At 42.4% G+C, this 16,603-nt stretch overlaps 1 protein-coding gene across 1 annotated transcript in view; it reads left to right on the top strand.

The window, feature by feature from the left end:
- LOC126336478 (uncharacterized) overlaps positions 1 to 16,370 on the top strand; it is a 57,140-nt gene extending 40,770 nt beyond the window's left edge. Inside the window, exons 6-8 of the mRNA XM_050000219.1 lie at positions 4,120 to 4,251; positions 4,487 to 4,540; positions 14,536 to 16,370. Coding sequence (XP_049856176.1) covers positions 4,120 to 4,251; positions 4,487 to 4,540; positions 14,536 to 14,687 — 338 coding nt within the window. The 3' untranslated portion in view covers positions 14,688 to 16,370. The remainder of the gene's footprint in view (positions 1 to 4,119; positions 4,252 to 4,486; positions 4,541 to 14,535) is intronic.
- The last annotated feature ends 233 nt before the right edge of the window (positions 16,371 to 16,603 follow it).

The following is a 16,603-nucleotide window of genomic DNA, read 5'->3' as shown; positions in this document are numbered from 1 at the left end:
CATCGATGTACTGTGGAGACCTCACGACCCACGTGTTGAGGAACTCGGCGGTACGTCCACCCGGCCTCCCGCATGCCCACTATACGCCCTCGCTCAAAGTCCGTCAACTGCACATACGGTTCACGTCCACGCTGTCGCGGCATGCTACCAGTGTTAAAGACTGCGATGGAGCTCCGTATGCCACGGCAAACTGGCTGACACTGACGGCGGCGGTGCACAAATGCTGCGCAGCTAGCGCCATTCGACGGCCAACACCGCGGTTCCTGGTGTGTCAGCTGTGCCGTGCGTGTGATCATTGCTTGTACAGCCCTCTCGCAGTGTCCGGAGCAAGTATGGTGGGTCTGACACCCCGATGTCAATGTGTTCTTTTTTCCATTTCCAGGAGTGTATTAGTCTGCTGCAGACTCAAGCTCTACAGGTGCGCGGAATAAGGGCAATGTCCTGTGATGAAATGTACCATACCGCGGCTGGGATCGATATGTTTTAGTTTTAGTCTTTCCCCGATGTCAGGGAAGAAGTTGTAAACACGGCGGCCCTTATCGCTGTTGGCCCACTCGCTCTGCCAGGTATCCACTCGCCATGCTCTGAGTTGGCGTGTAGTCTCAATCGGTACACCAGTGATCTGCCGAACCTGGTCTATTCTCCCCATCCTAAGCCAGTACATTGCTGCGCGGTACCTGATGGCGATACGGGAAGATTCCCATGACGACACATAGTGCGTAATTTGATGTGGTGTTGAATGCCCCTGTTAGTCGAAGTAGACTGGAACAACACAACACCCAGTCCCGGAGCGGAGAACATCTCCTAATCCGCCGGGAATCGAACCCGGTCCGTTAGGACTGACATTCTGCCGCCCTGACCACTCCGTTTTCGAGGTTTACAAGCAGATTAATGCATATCATGTAGGCACAGGCAACAGACCAGCTACTTTCTATTTTTATTGTAAACTATTAAAGGATTGTTAAATTTTAAGTTTTTCTGCTGACAAGGTGTCGCAGGTTTGTTTTGGCTTCTTCAATTTTTAATCTTATAAAGCAAGTGGAGCATTGTACTTCATTTACACCGCACTTCGTAAAATACTTCCAGACTTAGGACAGCATTCTGTAACACATCTAACGCCTAGACTATTTACGGTAAGTCTCGCACACCGCATGTACTTGCGTACCACCCAAAAGGCCACACCACTTGGTGACAGCTACATCATTGTCTCTGTAATGCTGTACCAGTTTACGCCTTGTGTTTCTTGCACCTTTCTATCGGCATTGTTATTAAAATAGCACTGATCGCTTAAACCATTTTCTATAATAACGCAGCCGGCCGAAGTGGTCGAGCGGTTCTAGGCGCTTCAGTCTGGAACCGCGCGACCGCTACGGTCGCAGGTTCGAATCCTGCCTTGGGCATGGATGTGTGTGTTGTCCTTAGCTTAGTTAGGTGTAAGTAGTTGTAAGTTCTAGGGGACTGATGACCTCAGATGTTAAGTCCCATAGTGCTCAGAGCCATTTATAATAGCGCAATATTTCAAAGCAATGGAAATGTTACGAATTAATACTGCATGTTTTTAAAAGATTTATTTAAAAACCAAAAAAGTTGCACTCCTACATTGGCTCATTGATATTTCGGTTTTTTGCCCGGTTATTAGCAAAATATAAAAAAAAAACACCTGTTGTAACTGGGACCGAACAAATACCGAAAAATACAGTTTATTCAGAACTAAAATACTGGTATCTGTTTTAACCGGCTGGTCCCATCTCTAATTCATACTCGCTCCAGCCGTTTGTTTCATGAAACGTCGTCGGCAATGGAAACATCGTGTAGTGCCATGGTACGTAGCAATCCGGTGCACCATTTACGGTGAAATTGGGCTTTTGTTGGGTGCGGATGCAGTACTGCTTCATCGCCCAGCTGCAGAACTACATTGATGGCCCGCCCAGCCATTCCTTGGCTGGTTGTGAAGGTCTTTCTGAAGCTAAGTCGTAACAATGTACCTAAGTGATGCGAAGTCTTCATATCGCGCCTATGTTAAGTGAGAGACGGTAGCGGACAGACAGTTTCAGACAATGAGTCACATTTCACGCATTACGAATGCGCTCTGACATCCAGTAGCTAGCTGCAAGTAGTTGCGTCTCTGGTGGAAAGGTGTCAGCTTCTTACGAATTATGAAATTATCAAATAGCTAAAACCTATTTTGGGAATAGAACTGTAATATTGAAATTATTACGACTGTCATTACTTATTGCTAATTTGTTTATTGATGTGAATGATGGTCTGAATGGAGAATAAAATGTTAAAGGAAGATTTTTATGTCTGTTAATTGAGTACACGGTAGCGTGATAACCACGACTGTACAGAGAAAGCCGGCCGGGGTGGCCGAGCGGTTCTGGGCGCTACGGTCTGGAACTATGCGACCGCTACGGTCGCAGGTTCGAATCCTGCCTCGGGCATGGATGTGTGTGATGTCCTTAGCTTAGTTAGTTAGGTTTAAGTCCTTCTAAGTTCTAGTGGACTGATGACCTCAGAAGTTAAGTCCCATAGCGCTCAGAGCCATTTTTGTGCAGAGAAAGTGAATTTTACTCTCAGGGGAATTTTGTAATGTACAACTAGCCGGTTTATGGTATTAGGAAAACAAGAAAAAATTTACGATAATTCTATTGTTTAAAGAGCGAGTTATTTTGATTTTTGTGGAGTTTCTAAATTTGTCCATTTGGTGAACTGTTCATAAAAGTTGTAATCGTTAAATGTAAAAGACGTGGCATTGATCCGTTTAATACCAATATCGGACTGGCTAAGATGTGTATCAGCCAATCAGATGATAGTAAGTCCATGCGTACTTTGTGCGCTAACGAATTGCTTTGCGAAGACGAAAGAGTCAGTTCACACCTCATCCATGTTCTGATGCAGATATAAGGAGTTCTGAATAAATGTGATAATTTTACAGAATAATTATTAAAACATGACCTGGAATGCCGTAAAGTGGATTCAAACGTGCGAGAAAAAGGAACACATGAAATTCCGATTTTAATATGTAAACTGTGGGTTTTTTAGAAGCCAAAATCTGCATGGCGTGTTGTACAAGGCGGGACTGCATGCAGAACACACGTACGGTTCAAGTTGTGTAATATTTCAGCGAGCATTCTGTCATAGATAATCCGTTTCGTAATCATTTTGGTTCAAATGGCTCTGAACACTATGGGACTTAACATCTATGGTCATCAGTCCCCTAGAACTTAGAACTAGGTAAACCTAACTAACCTAAGGACGTCGCACAACACCCAGTCATCACGAGGCAGAGAAGTAATCATTTTGGTAACGGGTTTTGTTGGTTACCGTACGCTGGCTATTAGAGTTATTGTGATTTGCAAGTGAGTGTTCAGACTAGAACTTAAGATTATTATGGGCTTGGCAGTGTCTTTTGTTGCAAACAAGTGCCAATATATCTAAGTTTTCACTCACAAACTACCTTTCAATCAATCGCTCTGTTAACCTGATGCTGAAAACAATTGTTGCACCCATTACATTCGTATACTGCTACTGGTTCTACTTTTTCAATAGAAGAACCTCATTCATTTTTAACAGGGAAGGTGTGTGGATCGGACTGCAGAAGGAGAAATCCGTGCAAGATGAGTGAACATTATCTCTGTAGAAGGTGCTCTGAGTAGTCACGAGTTGTAAAGGTTTTGAAATGGGATGCTGCAGATGAATGGGTAACCAACGAAGAGGAACTGGATCCAACCAGGAGGAAAAGAACTTCGTAGCACAATGCGAGTAAAAGAAGGGATCAGTTTATAGGACACAACTTGGGGCACCAATACCAACAATTGTTAATTTGTTAATGGAAGAGGTGGCAGAGAGAGGGGCTGGAGGGGGGCGTGTTGTAGACAGAGGCTAAACAGTACGAAGGCTAAAGCAGAGGTATGTCGAGTACTTATGTGGAGATCAAGAGACTTTCACTACTTACACTAGCATGGAGAACATCGGCGCATTCTGTGGACTGTAGACTGCAATAGAAACACACGGAAACTGGCCCACACAGTGACTGCAGGACTTATATGTTGTTTACGAAGGTTATTAATTTATTCACGTCTCAGCAGTTATTAAATATTTTTCAAACTAATGTTACAGGGAGTCTAAAAGAGCCCTGGTGTCGCCGACAAAGCTGCGACTACAGTCTGTGGTGGACGGTTTCTCAACTACAAAAATGTGCGCCAATTTTCGACGAAGACGACGCATGCTGCGCTCATGACTACCACTGCCGTAAGTAGCTGCAAGTTAACTTGTGGTAGTTTTCAGTTCTAACTTATGATTTACAAAACAAAGTAAAAAAAGGTCCAGATTCAAGTACCATCAGTACAGTTTTATTTGTGTGAACAACATAAGGTATTTAGTTCACTCACATTACAAATCTCTTTATATACTAAACAGTTTCTAATATATTGTGTTTTCTACGTTATAGCAAACGATTCATTTACATGTTTTATTCTTTTCGCAGCTTCCGCTGATCCTATTGCAGTGCAGCATTCTGTGTCTTCAACACCAAATGAAGGTCAGTCTCTAAAATATTTCAGTGTAAGCATTTAGAAAAACAGAAATAACGATGTTTCGCTCTTTGACACTACAGAATACAATAACTACCTTTTCGTGCAGCAGCAAATGCAATGAGTTTATATTGATCAGGATCCGAAGTCGACAAATCATCATGAAACTCTAAAGTTCAGGTATTTTCCGTAGTATCCAATATAAACATTCTACAAAGATCACAGCCTACCTTAAAAAAAGGAGGGGAGAGTCAGATAAGAGAACTAATTTGATAATTTACCCAGATTATGCTGGATGAAAGACTTGCACTTACATCATAACAGACTTCTATCGATTATCTGTCTGTGCCAACTCCGACATTTTACACAGCCATTCGTAACGTGGATCATGAGCAAACGTGTGTTTTGAAGTCCATTGCATATAAATTTTTCATGTCACTTCGTATCGGCGTTTGTGCAGTAAGTGTCCTTCATTTATTCCCATTCTTGTTTTCCGATGAGGTATTTACCTCGAACGTTGTTTGAATTAAAAATACCGATGTTTGTTAAGATGCCGTATTGGAGAGAGGCTAAGATAACGAAAGTAAGATTAATTAAAACAAAGTAGGAAGAAGAAGAAAAAGAAGGCAAATGAGGCCATCAACGGTAGGAGAAAGAAAAGTTACCGAAACTTAAAGCACCAAACTCTTAATTCTTATTCAAAAGAAACAGCCGTCGAGCCATTCGTTAAACTCTGAGCATTTATCGTCCATTGATGTCACATAGGATCAAACAGATATCGATATTGATCTAGAAAACATTGATTATGGAGCAACCTGAATTATTTGTGGTGAACTAAGAAAAACCAACTGATGGTTCCATTTTACATACCAGCAATGGGTCCACGCCACAGATATTTACATTGATTAAATTTAAGCCAAACACCATTCGTGCAAATGCGGTTATTCCGATTGGTTTTCTGATTAAATGCGAAGAGTCCTTTGATGGCCAGCATTTGATAGAACATATATGTAGACAGGAGGAAGGACTATTAAGATACAGTATATGATCAAAAGTAATAATACATTCATTAGTGAGTAATAATATAGGATGTGTCTACCCTACATCTTTATGACGTCTTGAAGTATGTTCGGGACACTTTCAGTGCTCAGTCAGAATGTCTGTGAAGGAATGGCAGCTCATTATCGTTCATGATCTGAAATCAGAGAAGCTACTGATGATGGTTGCTGTTGTGTGGAGCAAAGTCGGTGTTCTAAGTCATACCAAATTTGTCCACTGGTTTCATATCGGCAGTCTGAGCACTTCAGGACTTATACAATGAAGGCTTTCACGACCGAACGACATGGCTGCTGGTAAACCTTTCGGGATGTAAGGACGTGGTCCAAGAAACTCTTCTGCTCCTGACGATTCGTCAAGTACTGCGCTGGACATCTTCAAAGGTGCCCCTCCACTGAGTCCTGCCGACTGACTGGTCGGACGTCCGAAAGCGACGTAAATACTGTAGGAATGGGGGCGTGGTCAAATAACATGTGATAATCAGAGATAATCCTTGTCAGAGGTTAAACTTAACTATCGATTGTCGTCTTGACAAAGACAAAACTGTCTAGCAATTCTTCAGAGCTACCGTCCATATGTCGCTAAGTTGCATTGCCTCCTCTTTCCTATTAAAATCATCCTGACGCTTATAAATTTCAGTGGCTTCTCTACATAGTCGATGAAAATAATTTTACGTTGTAGATAAAATTTCTGTTTCAGAAAACTTCACTTCGTGGTATCCTGACTGAAGAGCATGCTCTGCTACATCTGATTTGTCTATTTTCCATAGTCAGCAAAGATTTTTATGTTCTTTTAGCCCTGTATTTATGCTCCTCTTGGTGGTTCCAATATAAACTTTACCACACGTACATGGAATTTTGTATACACCACTTGTCGACAGAGAAGGGTGTTTATCCTTCACAGATCGGAGTGCTTGACGTATTTTCTTTGCTGATCTAAGGACCGGTATGATGTCATGTTTCTGTAAAATCTTAAAGATCTGATCCGTTACTTTTTTAATAAAAGGGAGAGAAACTGTATTTTTCCGATATTGTGGTTCATACTTGTCTTGTGGTGTATATAAAATACCGTGTACGTGTGGTAAATTTTATATTGGAACCACCAAGAAGAGCGTAAATACACGGCTAGAAGAGCATTAAAGTCTTTGCTGACTAGGAAAAATAGACAAATCGGCTGTAGCAGAACATGCTGTTCAATCAGGAAACAACGAAGTGTTCTGAAACAGAAATTTTAGCTACAACGTCAGATTATTAGCTATGACTATGCAGAGAAGCCACTGAAATTTGTAATCATCAGGATAATTTTAATAGGAAAGAGGAGGTAATGAAACTTAGGGACATATGGACGGTAGTTCTGCAGAATCGCTAGACAGTTTTATCTCTGACAAGATGACAATCGATAGTTAATTGTTATCTCTGACAAGGATTATCTCTGCTCACCACGTGTTACTTCCACCACCGCCCCTTTCCTACAGGATTTATGTCGCTCTCGGGCGTTCGACAGTCAGTCGTCAAGACAGCGGGAGAGTGCCTCTGAGTATGTCCAGTGCAGTCTTGGACGAATTGTCAGGAACAGAAGTGTTTCTTGGACCACGATCTTACATCCCAAAAGGTTTACCAGCAGCTACTTCAGGACTTTCTCTTGTCCACAGACCAACGTCTCACAGTTGCTGCTTAGGACACGGTGCACTGATACAACCATCGTATCCGAACTACTCCTCTACTGCACGCAGTACACAGTGCCATAAAATGTGGTCATATCCCTCAGCATTTAATGTTTTCAGAAGCGCAATAACCACGAAACACATACCCGTGCTCCCTCTGTATATCACTGCTGGGCTACACAAGATGTCAGATAACGTTCTTCAAGAATTCGGAAAACTCATGTCCTTCCATCGGATTGCCACAGGATATATTGTGGTTCATCACTCCAAATCACTGGTTTCCAGTCATTCACTCTCCACTGGTGTTGCTCTTTATACCACCTCAAGCTTCACTTAGCACTGTCTACAGACATGCGTGGCTTATGAGAACCTGTTCGACTGTTGTACCTCATTCTTCTTAACTCCCTCCCGTCAGTCATTGTGCTAGCTGTTCTGCGGCCAGCACTTCGGCACTCACGAGTGATTCCTTTCACTAATGTCATACGATTTTTTACAGTCACCGTCGGCAATGCTCGACAGTCACTGTCCGTCAGTAGAAGAGCACTGCCTGGTCATGGTTTATTAGCTGCGGTTGTTATCACTCCACAATGACGTCACCATCAGTCGACTTGTCCAGCTTCAAAATGGTTGGAATGGCTCTGAGCACTATGGGACTTAACATCTGAGGTCATCAGTCCCCTAGAACTTAGAATTACTTAAACCTAGAACGGCTTGGCCACCTTGGCCGGCATGCAGCTTCAGCAGGGTTGAAATGCCCCTGATGGGTTTGTTACTCAGGCGACATGAAATGATTAGTCAACGTTCGAAGACAGTGAGCTGTCCTGGCAGACGCATTCTGCTTTTCTGCTGCTTTATTGGAAACATAATATCCCCCTTCTCTAACACTGGCTGGCCCGTTCTCGCGACATGTAATGGTCATCTACGTGCTAGATAGGAACGTCTAGGTATTTTTCATCAGTGTTGGTGAAAGGCAAGAGAATACAATGTAGCGTATTGCTTTAATTAACAACAGCAAATACCTTATGGATACTATTTGTGCTTCAGCTTTCCAGGAGCATACGTTGTGAACTACTGGTTCATTTGCAACTCATCCAAAGAGTAGAAACAAACGTTAGACAATTTCTGTTATTCAATTTCTCTTCGGTAACAGCAGATATTTAAGGACTTCTGGGGAATTTGCGTCTGCGAAGATTATTTTACACACCGGATGAATTCCAAACATAGAATCATAAATCTCTCTCGAAGTGGACCAGTTATTCCTGTATCATGTACATATTGTGAATAGACGATAATTCGATGTAAACACATTACCTACATAAATGGAAAATGAGTAATCCTACGTTGACGGCTCCAAGTGCTTGCCACAAATACTGTCAACAGTAAGGCAAGAGTGACACAAATGTCTCACTCGTACTAATGGCAGTACTGTAATTACTTACTTCACATACAAAGGAATTATTATTTTCAATTTTACAAAATGCACCCAAAATTAAAGCTCACGTTATTAGAGCAGTGCCCTTGTTTTTGTACACTTAACAGTCCAATGCCTTTATCCTCCTACTCAAAGACTTGCCAAGAACCGCGCGGTATTAGCCGGGCGGTCTAGGGCGCTGCAGTCATTGACTGTGCGGCTGCTCCCGGCGGAGGTTCGAGTCCTCCCTCGGGGATGTGTGTGCGTGTGTGTGTGTGTGTGTGTGTGTGTGTGTGTGTGTGTGTGTGTGTGTGTGTGTGTATGTGTGTGTGTGTGTATGTTTGTCCTTAGGATAATTTAGGTTAAGTAGTGTGTAAGGTTAGGGACTGATGACCTTAGCAGTTAAGTCACATAAGATTTCACACGTACATTTGAACAACTTGCCAAGAGATTTCAGCTTTAGTCAATTTTAGCATGTGTTGCAGTTCTAATTTCTAGTTTGACTTTGTAGGGGCTGAAGAATGTAAGGTGCTATGAGTGATCTTAACTGTCACCGCGACTGCTGCGACAGAGAATAAAACGGAATATTTAGTGCTAATTCTGTCAGTTGTTGGTTCAAATGGCTCTGAGCACTATGGGACTTAACATCTGAGGTCATCAGTCCCCTAGGACTTAGAACTACTTAAACCTAACTAACCTAAGGACATCACACACATCCATGCCCGAGGCAGGATTCGAACCTGCGATCGTAGCGGTCGCGCGGTTCCAGACTGAAGCGCCTAGAACCGCTCGGCCACTTCGGCCGGCTGTCGGTGGTCTGTGTTTCTTCTAACACAATATTTCGACGTCGTACCTCAGCGTCTTCATCAGGTGCTTCCTGTGAATGAACGACAGGCTGACCGTGTATTTATGTCTGGGTGGTGTCTGGCGTTCCCTACGCCGTCCGGTCCCGCTGCCACCGTCTCGGTTGGTCGCCAGATGTTCCGTCTTGCGTCCGCGCCCGGTTCCGCTGTTTTCCCCCGTGGAGGCCGTTTCATGGAGTACCCTCCTATATCCGCGCCGGCCAGGAGCGTTCCTCACACTGTCGACAGGCTGCGTTTGCTCTTGGTGACCGTTCCGACTGTTTCCAGCGCCCCTGTCTATCCCCTGGTCTTGAGTTTTCTTACGTTGTTTTTGTAATAGGTCGAAAGCCGAGTTTCCACGCCATGCTGAGTTGGTATCCAGCTTCCCGGTTTATCAAGTTCTCTGTCATCTTGATTTCGAGCGATTCAGTGATGACGCTGCCCCAAAATTTGGGGGTATGAGATAAGATCCTGGTTTTATGATAATTCATGGTGTGCTCAAGTTCCAAACAATGTTCTGCTTTTGGTGATTTAGTGGCCTTTGGTGCTCTTTACATCTTCTATCAACGGTGCTGGTGATCTGGCCAATCTAAGACATACCAAATTCACTTGGTATATGGTAGATACCAGGTTTTCTCAATCCCAGATCATCCTTCACCGTTCCAAGAAGCGCCCTGATCTTCTTTGGTGGACAGAAGACACTCTTGATACTATGCTTTTTCAGTATTCTGCTGATCTTAGCAGATATAGGTCCTGCATCTACATCTACATCTACGTCCATACTCCGCAAGCCACCTGACGGTGTGTGGCAGAGGGTACTATGAGTACCTCTATCGCTTCTCCCTTCTATTCCAGTCTCGTATTATTCGTGGCAAGAAGGATTGTCGGTATATCTCTGTGTGGGCTCTAATCTCCCTGATTTTATCATGGTCTCTTCGCGAGATATACGAGGAGGGGGCAATAAACTGCTTGACTCCTCGGTGAAGGTATGTTCTCGAAACTTTAACAAAAGCCCGTACCGAGCTACTGAGCGTCTCTCCTGCAGAGTCTTCCACTGGAGTTTATCTATCATCTCCGTAACGCTTTCGTGATTACTAAATGACCGTGTAACGAAGCGCGCTGCTCTCCGTTGGATCTTCTCTATCTCTTTTATCAACCCTATCTGGTACGGATCCCACACCGCTGAGCAGTATTCAAGTAGTGGGCGAACAAGCGTACTGTAACCTACTTCCTTTGTTTTCGGATTGCATTTCCATAAGATTCTTCCAATGAATCTCAGTCTGGCATCTGCTTTACCGACGATCAACTTTATATGATCATTCCATTTTAAATCACTCCTAATGCGTACTCCCAGGTTGTTGTTGTGGTTTTCAGTCCTGAGACTGGTTTGATGCAGCTCTCCATGCTACTCTATCCTGTGCAAGTTTCTTCATCTCCAAGTACCTACTGCAACCTACGTCCTTCTGAATCTGCTTACTGTATTCATATCTTGGTCTCCCTCTACGATTTTTACCCTTCACGCAGCCCTCCAGTACTAAATTGGTGATCCCTTGATGCCTCAGAACATGTCCTACCAACCGATCCCTTCTTCTGGTCAAGTTGTGCCACAAACGTCTCTTCTCCCCAATCCTATTCAATACTTCCTCATTAGTTATGTGATCTACCCATTTAATCTTCAGCATTCTTCTGTAGCACCACATTTCGAAAGCTTCTATTCTCTTCTTGTCCATACTCCCTGGTAATTTATGGAATTAACTGCTTCCAGTTGCTGACCTGCTATTTTGTAGCTAAATGATGAGGGATATCTCTTTCTGTGTATTCGCAGCACATTACACATGTCTACATTGAGATTCAGTTGCCATTCCCTGCACCATGCGTCAATTCGCTGCAGATCCTCCTGCATTTCAGTACAATTTTCTATTGTTACAACCTCTTGGTATACCACAGCATCATCCGCAAAAAGCCTCAGTGAACTTCCTATGTCATCCACAAGGTCATTTATGTATATTGTGAATAGCAATGGTCCTACCTCACTTCCCTGCGGCACACCTGAAATCACTCTTACTTCGGAAGACTTCTTTCCATTGAGAATGATATGCTGCGTTCTGTTATCTAGGAACTCTTTAATCCAATCACACAATTGGTCTGATAGTCCATATGCTCTTACTTTGTTCATTAAACGAGTATGGGGATCTGTATCGATTGCCTTGCGGAAGCCAAGAAACCCGGCATCCACCTGGGAACCCGTGTCTATGGCCCTCTGAGTCTCGTGGACAAATAGCGCGAGCTGGGTTTCACACGGTCGCCTTTTTCGAAACCCATGCTGATTCCTACAGAGTAGTAGACTAGATAAACTCAGACCACCGGCAGTACACCCGATTACACGAGATGTCACAAAATCGCCGGGAAAGTCTAAGAAATTACGGTGCTAATACTGTTTCCCTATCGAGCAAAGAGGATTACTCATATGCTGATCTTGCTGCTGGTGGATGCGAAGACTTCTCGTCACCTACTGCAGGCGTATCTCCCAGAAGCAATAAAATAATCAATGACAAAGGGTCATGGGTCAAATCTGCGCTCAAAGAAAGACAATGAGTAAAGTTAATTAAAATACATTAAAACTAAAAAAAATACAAATATGAGGTAGCACTGTTACACGTTTTCCCGAGCAGGATATTGAGTGCCTTAAGGAGATGCCGGCGTGCTGTAGGACAGGAAATTCGACGAGAAGAAGTACATTAAATGCACAGTGAAAGCTAACAATACTGTAGGCCAGTCCCAATAGAGTTCGAGAACCGATTACAATGAGGTGACAGAAGTCATGGGATACCTTCTAATATCGTGTCATATCTCCTTTCGCCCGGTGTAGTGCGCCACGGATTCAAGTCACTGGAAGCCCTGCAGAAATACTGAGCGATGCTGCAGCTATAGCCGTCCATAATTGCGAAGGTGTTGCCGGTGCAGGATTTTGTGCATGGGCTGTCTCCTCAACTATGTCCCACCAATGTTCGATGCGATTTATGTCCGGCGATTTGGGTGGCCAAATGATTCCCTCGAATTGTCCAGAATATTCTTCCTACCAATAGCGAACAGTTGTGGCCCGGTCACGTGGTGCAGTGTCATCCAGAAAAATATCATCGTTGTCTGGGAACATGAAGTCCATGAACGGCTGCAAATGGTCTCCAAGCAGCCGAATATAACCATTTCCAGTCAATGATCGGTCCAGTTGTACCAGAGGACGCAACGCATTTCATGTAAACACAGCTCACAGCATTATAGAGGCACTGCCAGTCTGTTCACTGCCTTGTTGACAACTTGTGTCCATGGCTTCGTGGGGTCTGTACCACTCTCGAAACCTACCGTAGCTCTTACCAACTGAAATCGGAACTCATCTGACCAGGCCACGGTTTTTCAGTAGACTAGAACCGATATGGTTACGAATCCAGGAGGGTCACTGTTGGCGATGCCGTATTGACAGCGAAGACACTCGCGTCGGTCATCTGATACCGTAGCCCATGAAGGCCAAATTTCGCCGTCTGTCCTAACGGATACGTTCGTTGTACGCCCCACATTGTTTTCTGCGGTTATTTGACGTAGTGTTGCTTGTCTGTTAGCACTTACAAATGCCACTGTTCTCGGTCATTAAGTGAAGGCCGTCGGCCACTGTGTTGTCCGTGATGAGGGGTAATGCCTGAAATTTGGTATTCTCGGTACACTCTTGATACTGTGTATCACGGAATACTGAATTCCCTATCAATTACAGATACGGAGTGTCGCATGTGTCTAGCTGCAACTACCTTTCCGCATTCAAAGTCTGTCAATTCCCGTCGTGTGTCCATAACCACATTGGGCATCTTTTCAAACGCAGCACCTGAGTACAAAAATGACAGTTCCGCCAATGCACTGACCTTTTATACCTTGCTTACACGGGGCTACCGCCACACATGTATGTTCATATCGCTATCCAATTACTTTTGACACCTCATTGTATAAGAGATAAATGGCGAAATCGAGAGTTGCAAGACATGAGTTCTGAGACGACTGCATCACCAGGGGCAGTACCTGAATCTTATCACATGACTGCCGTTGGAGTCACGGTAACGAATGCATTCGATATAATCTGAGTGATTGCATGCTAGCAACCACTGTGGTTGCTGCTGGATTCCTGCCACTAACCGTATTGTGTAATACTAGCCGGTCTTCGTACCAGCTTTCTCCCAAGTATGAAAGCAAGAGAAGTGTTATGAATCGGTGGTAGCTTCCGAGAGTCTGCAGTCAGTAAAGAGATATGTGTTACAAATACAACTGACAGCACTCGAAACGCGGACGGAGGGCGGCTCTTTGTTATTTGTCGCACATTTGATAGTGTGCTTCCACGTGTGATGAAAAGGTTCCCACAGCCAACTTAACCATGAGTGGAGGAGGTAATGGTCGCCGTGTCCCAAGAAAGGCGGGATGGTATCGCCATTTGAAATTCAAGTTGGGAGATCTTCATGGGCACCCGTTCTCCGAACACTGTTGATGTTCCTGCACCTCAACATGGCTGCTGCTTACATTCGAATGTAAAAGCTCTAAATGTTGAGAATATCTGCCATCTTGCCTACTTATTAGATTAACTGAAGAACGGAAAAATTATTGTGTCCCCTCCAATCGATATTCCTCTAAGCAGGGAAGTCATCGGGTGGATCTGTTGGTCAGAGATGATTAGTCTTGGTAGATAAAAAGATTAATTGAATTTTATAGCTTTGTAATTAATTAACTGACAGGTTTGTACTTAGTAGCAGTCAACTCAGAATTTAGCAAACAACACTTCTATGTTATTGAAATTACAGTCATTCTCTCTTTGTGTTTCGAAATGGGCACGGCACCAGTCGGGCCTTCACTACGTGCAGCGTATGCCTATGGAAATTCAATGAGTTACAGTTTTCAGCTTAATACTTTTTCTCCACGAGTATACCTATGCTTAGACTACATATTTGTTTATCTACAATCAATAAATAACGATGTACTTACGACTTTGAAACATTGCAGGTGGGCAGTGCGCCTTTGGAGACCACAAGCTGAAGATTGGCGACTATTTTCTATCATCTGGGAGAGACTGTATCAAATGCAAATGCGATACACCACCATTTATAACCTGTGTGAAGCTTCCTGTCGGCTATTGTCCTGTAGCCAAGAAATAAGACAAATACGTGAGACAAATCTATTGGATATTTATTACAAGCGACAAGGCCTATACATCGTTGGAGGAAAAAAGTGACAACAACTTGTAATTAATATCACATGGAAAGTAAAGTTTCAAAAATCTGCACCCAAATTTATGGATTTTACTAGCTACCCCCAAATCTTATCATGTATTCAAAAATGTAACCTAAAAATCAGTATGAAGGTATCGTAAAAAAGGATTACAGAAGTAATCTCTACTATACGCATTACAGTACATTTTAAAATGAAACGGGAACTTGTATTTTCGTTATCTGTAGATAATATTTTAAAAATGAAATGATTAAATTAATACAGATATTTTAATGTGTAATAAATAAGAAAATGTCCTATTTCTACAACCACAACATATCATATGGCGTTAATGCACACCAATCTACAGCATAACTCCACATCAACAGAGGTGTAGACAGCATAATCAAAAATGTAAAATTTTTTCAGTGCTGCTAGTTAGTTACATTTGTACAGGGTAATACAGCATGAAATGGACACCCATAATATACATAACATACATGGAACGGGTAAATATACTGAAGTGTGACTAATCTATCGTTTTCTAATGTACGCAAGTTATTTTTATTGCTTACAAGTGCCGTATCACGGTACCAATTTTTTTTAACTGTGCCCTATTCCCTTGGAACTGAAAAGAAACTTCGGGGAGGAATAAAAGACACAACTTGTTTGGAACGTGATCAAATTATGATCAGATATCAATTTCAGAAACTAGTATAACACAGTTAGACGATAGACTTCCACAAGTTGTTCGACTTCATCAAACGTAGGCAAAACGAAACTTTGTCAATTACTAAGACTGTCACCTCAAGTGATCATAATGTTGCCGTGAGCACTAATGCATGCTACAAAACACGATGAATTTCGTATAGAGTTCGCAAGCTGACCTCTTCGCCCTGAGAAGAGTAATTCTTCATGACGTGTTGTATTAATGATTTCATATTGGTTGTAGGATTTATTGGGGACTGAGCTAATGCTCGAACCCCAAGACAAATTGTGGATTTACAGACTGAGGGGTTGGTGGTCCACCACTGTGCATCTGTACTAATAATGGACCCAGCTGTCTAGAACAGATTATCTCATGCAAGTACTGATTACACTCACCAAGTAAGGAAAATATTGCGATGGCTAATGAATAACAAAATCATTTACATTAAAAACATGAAAATTCAGTGGGAATAAAATAATAAAGAATATAGGCAATACATTGGCAAGATTAAGTTCAATACTGTATATTTTTCTTTCAATTTACACACGATGAAGTATGTGGTTTCCAACCACAAGGGTGAACTGCAATTATCTGAGCGGTAAAAAAAAGGGGATTGAATTGTATTTCAATCACAAAACTACATTATTTTTGAAAGACCAATAGTATTATCACTATTTTGTAAGACTTTAATACTGATTAAACACGTTATCAATAATTACATTTTTGAATACTAGAGTGATATGCCACATAATTTGGTGTAGATTGCAGCTTGTGAAATATATTGTGTTTGATCATCATCATCATCTTATAATGCACCCATTACACGTATAGTTTGTACCATGCATCTATGACACTAAAATTTAGACATATATATCACATGTACAATGTTATCTATAAAAATACCTTCTATGATTTGTAAGTAGATCCGGCAATGGACCAGAAACTGCCTCGTTATTCATTTCACAATAATAAACAAACTAATTGACATCACAACAGTAACAATTTAATGGCTACTACATAGCTGTATGGCCTTCACAGTATTATTATTATTATTATTATTATCATTATTATTAATGACACTGCACAGACAAAAGCACTGGCATTCTGAGGTGTTCAAATTTCTGCCAATTATGAATTAAGGAGTCCAGCAGTCAA

The sequence above is a fragment of the Schistocerca gregaria genome, chromosome 2 (genome assembly GCF_023897955.1).
Source record: "Schistocerca gregaria isolate iqSchGreg1 chromosome 2, iqSchGreg1.2, whole genome shotgun sequence".
NCBI lineage: Eukaryota > Metazoa > Arthropoda > Insecta > Orthoptera > Acrididae > Schistocerca > Schistocerca gregaria.
The sequence above is the reverse complement of the archived record's forward strand: the minus strand, read 5'-3'. Positions and strand labels throughout refer to the sequence as shown.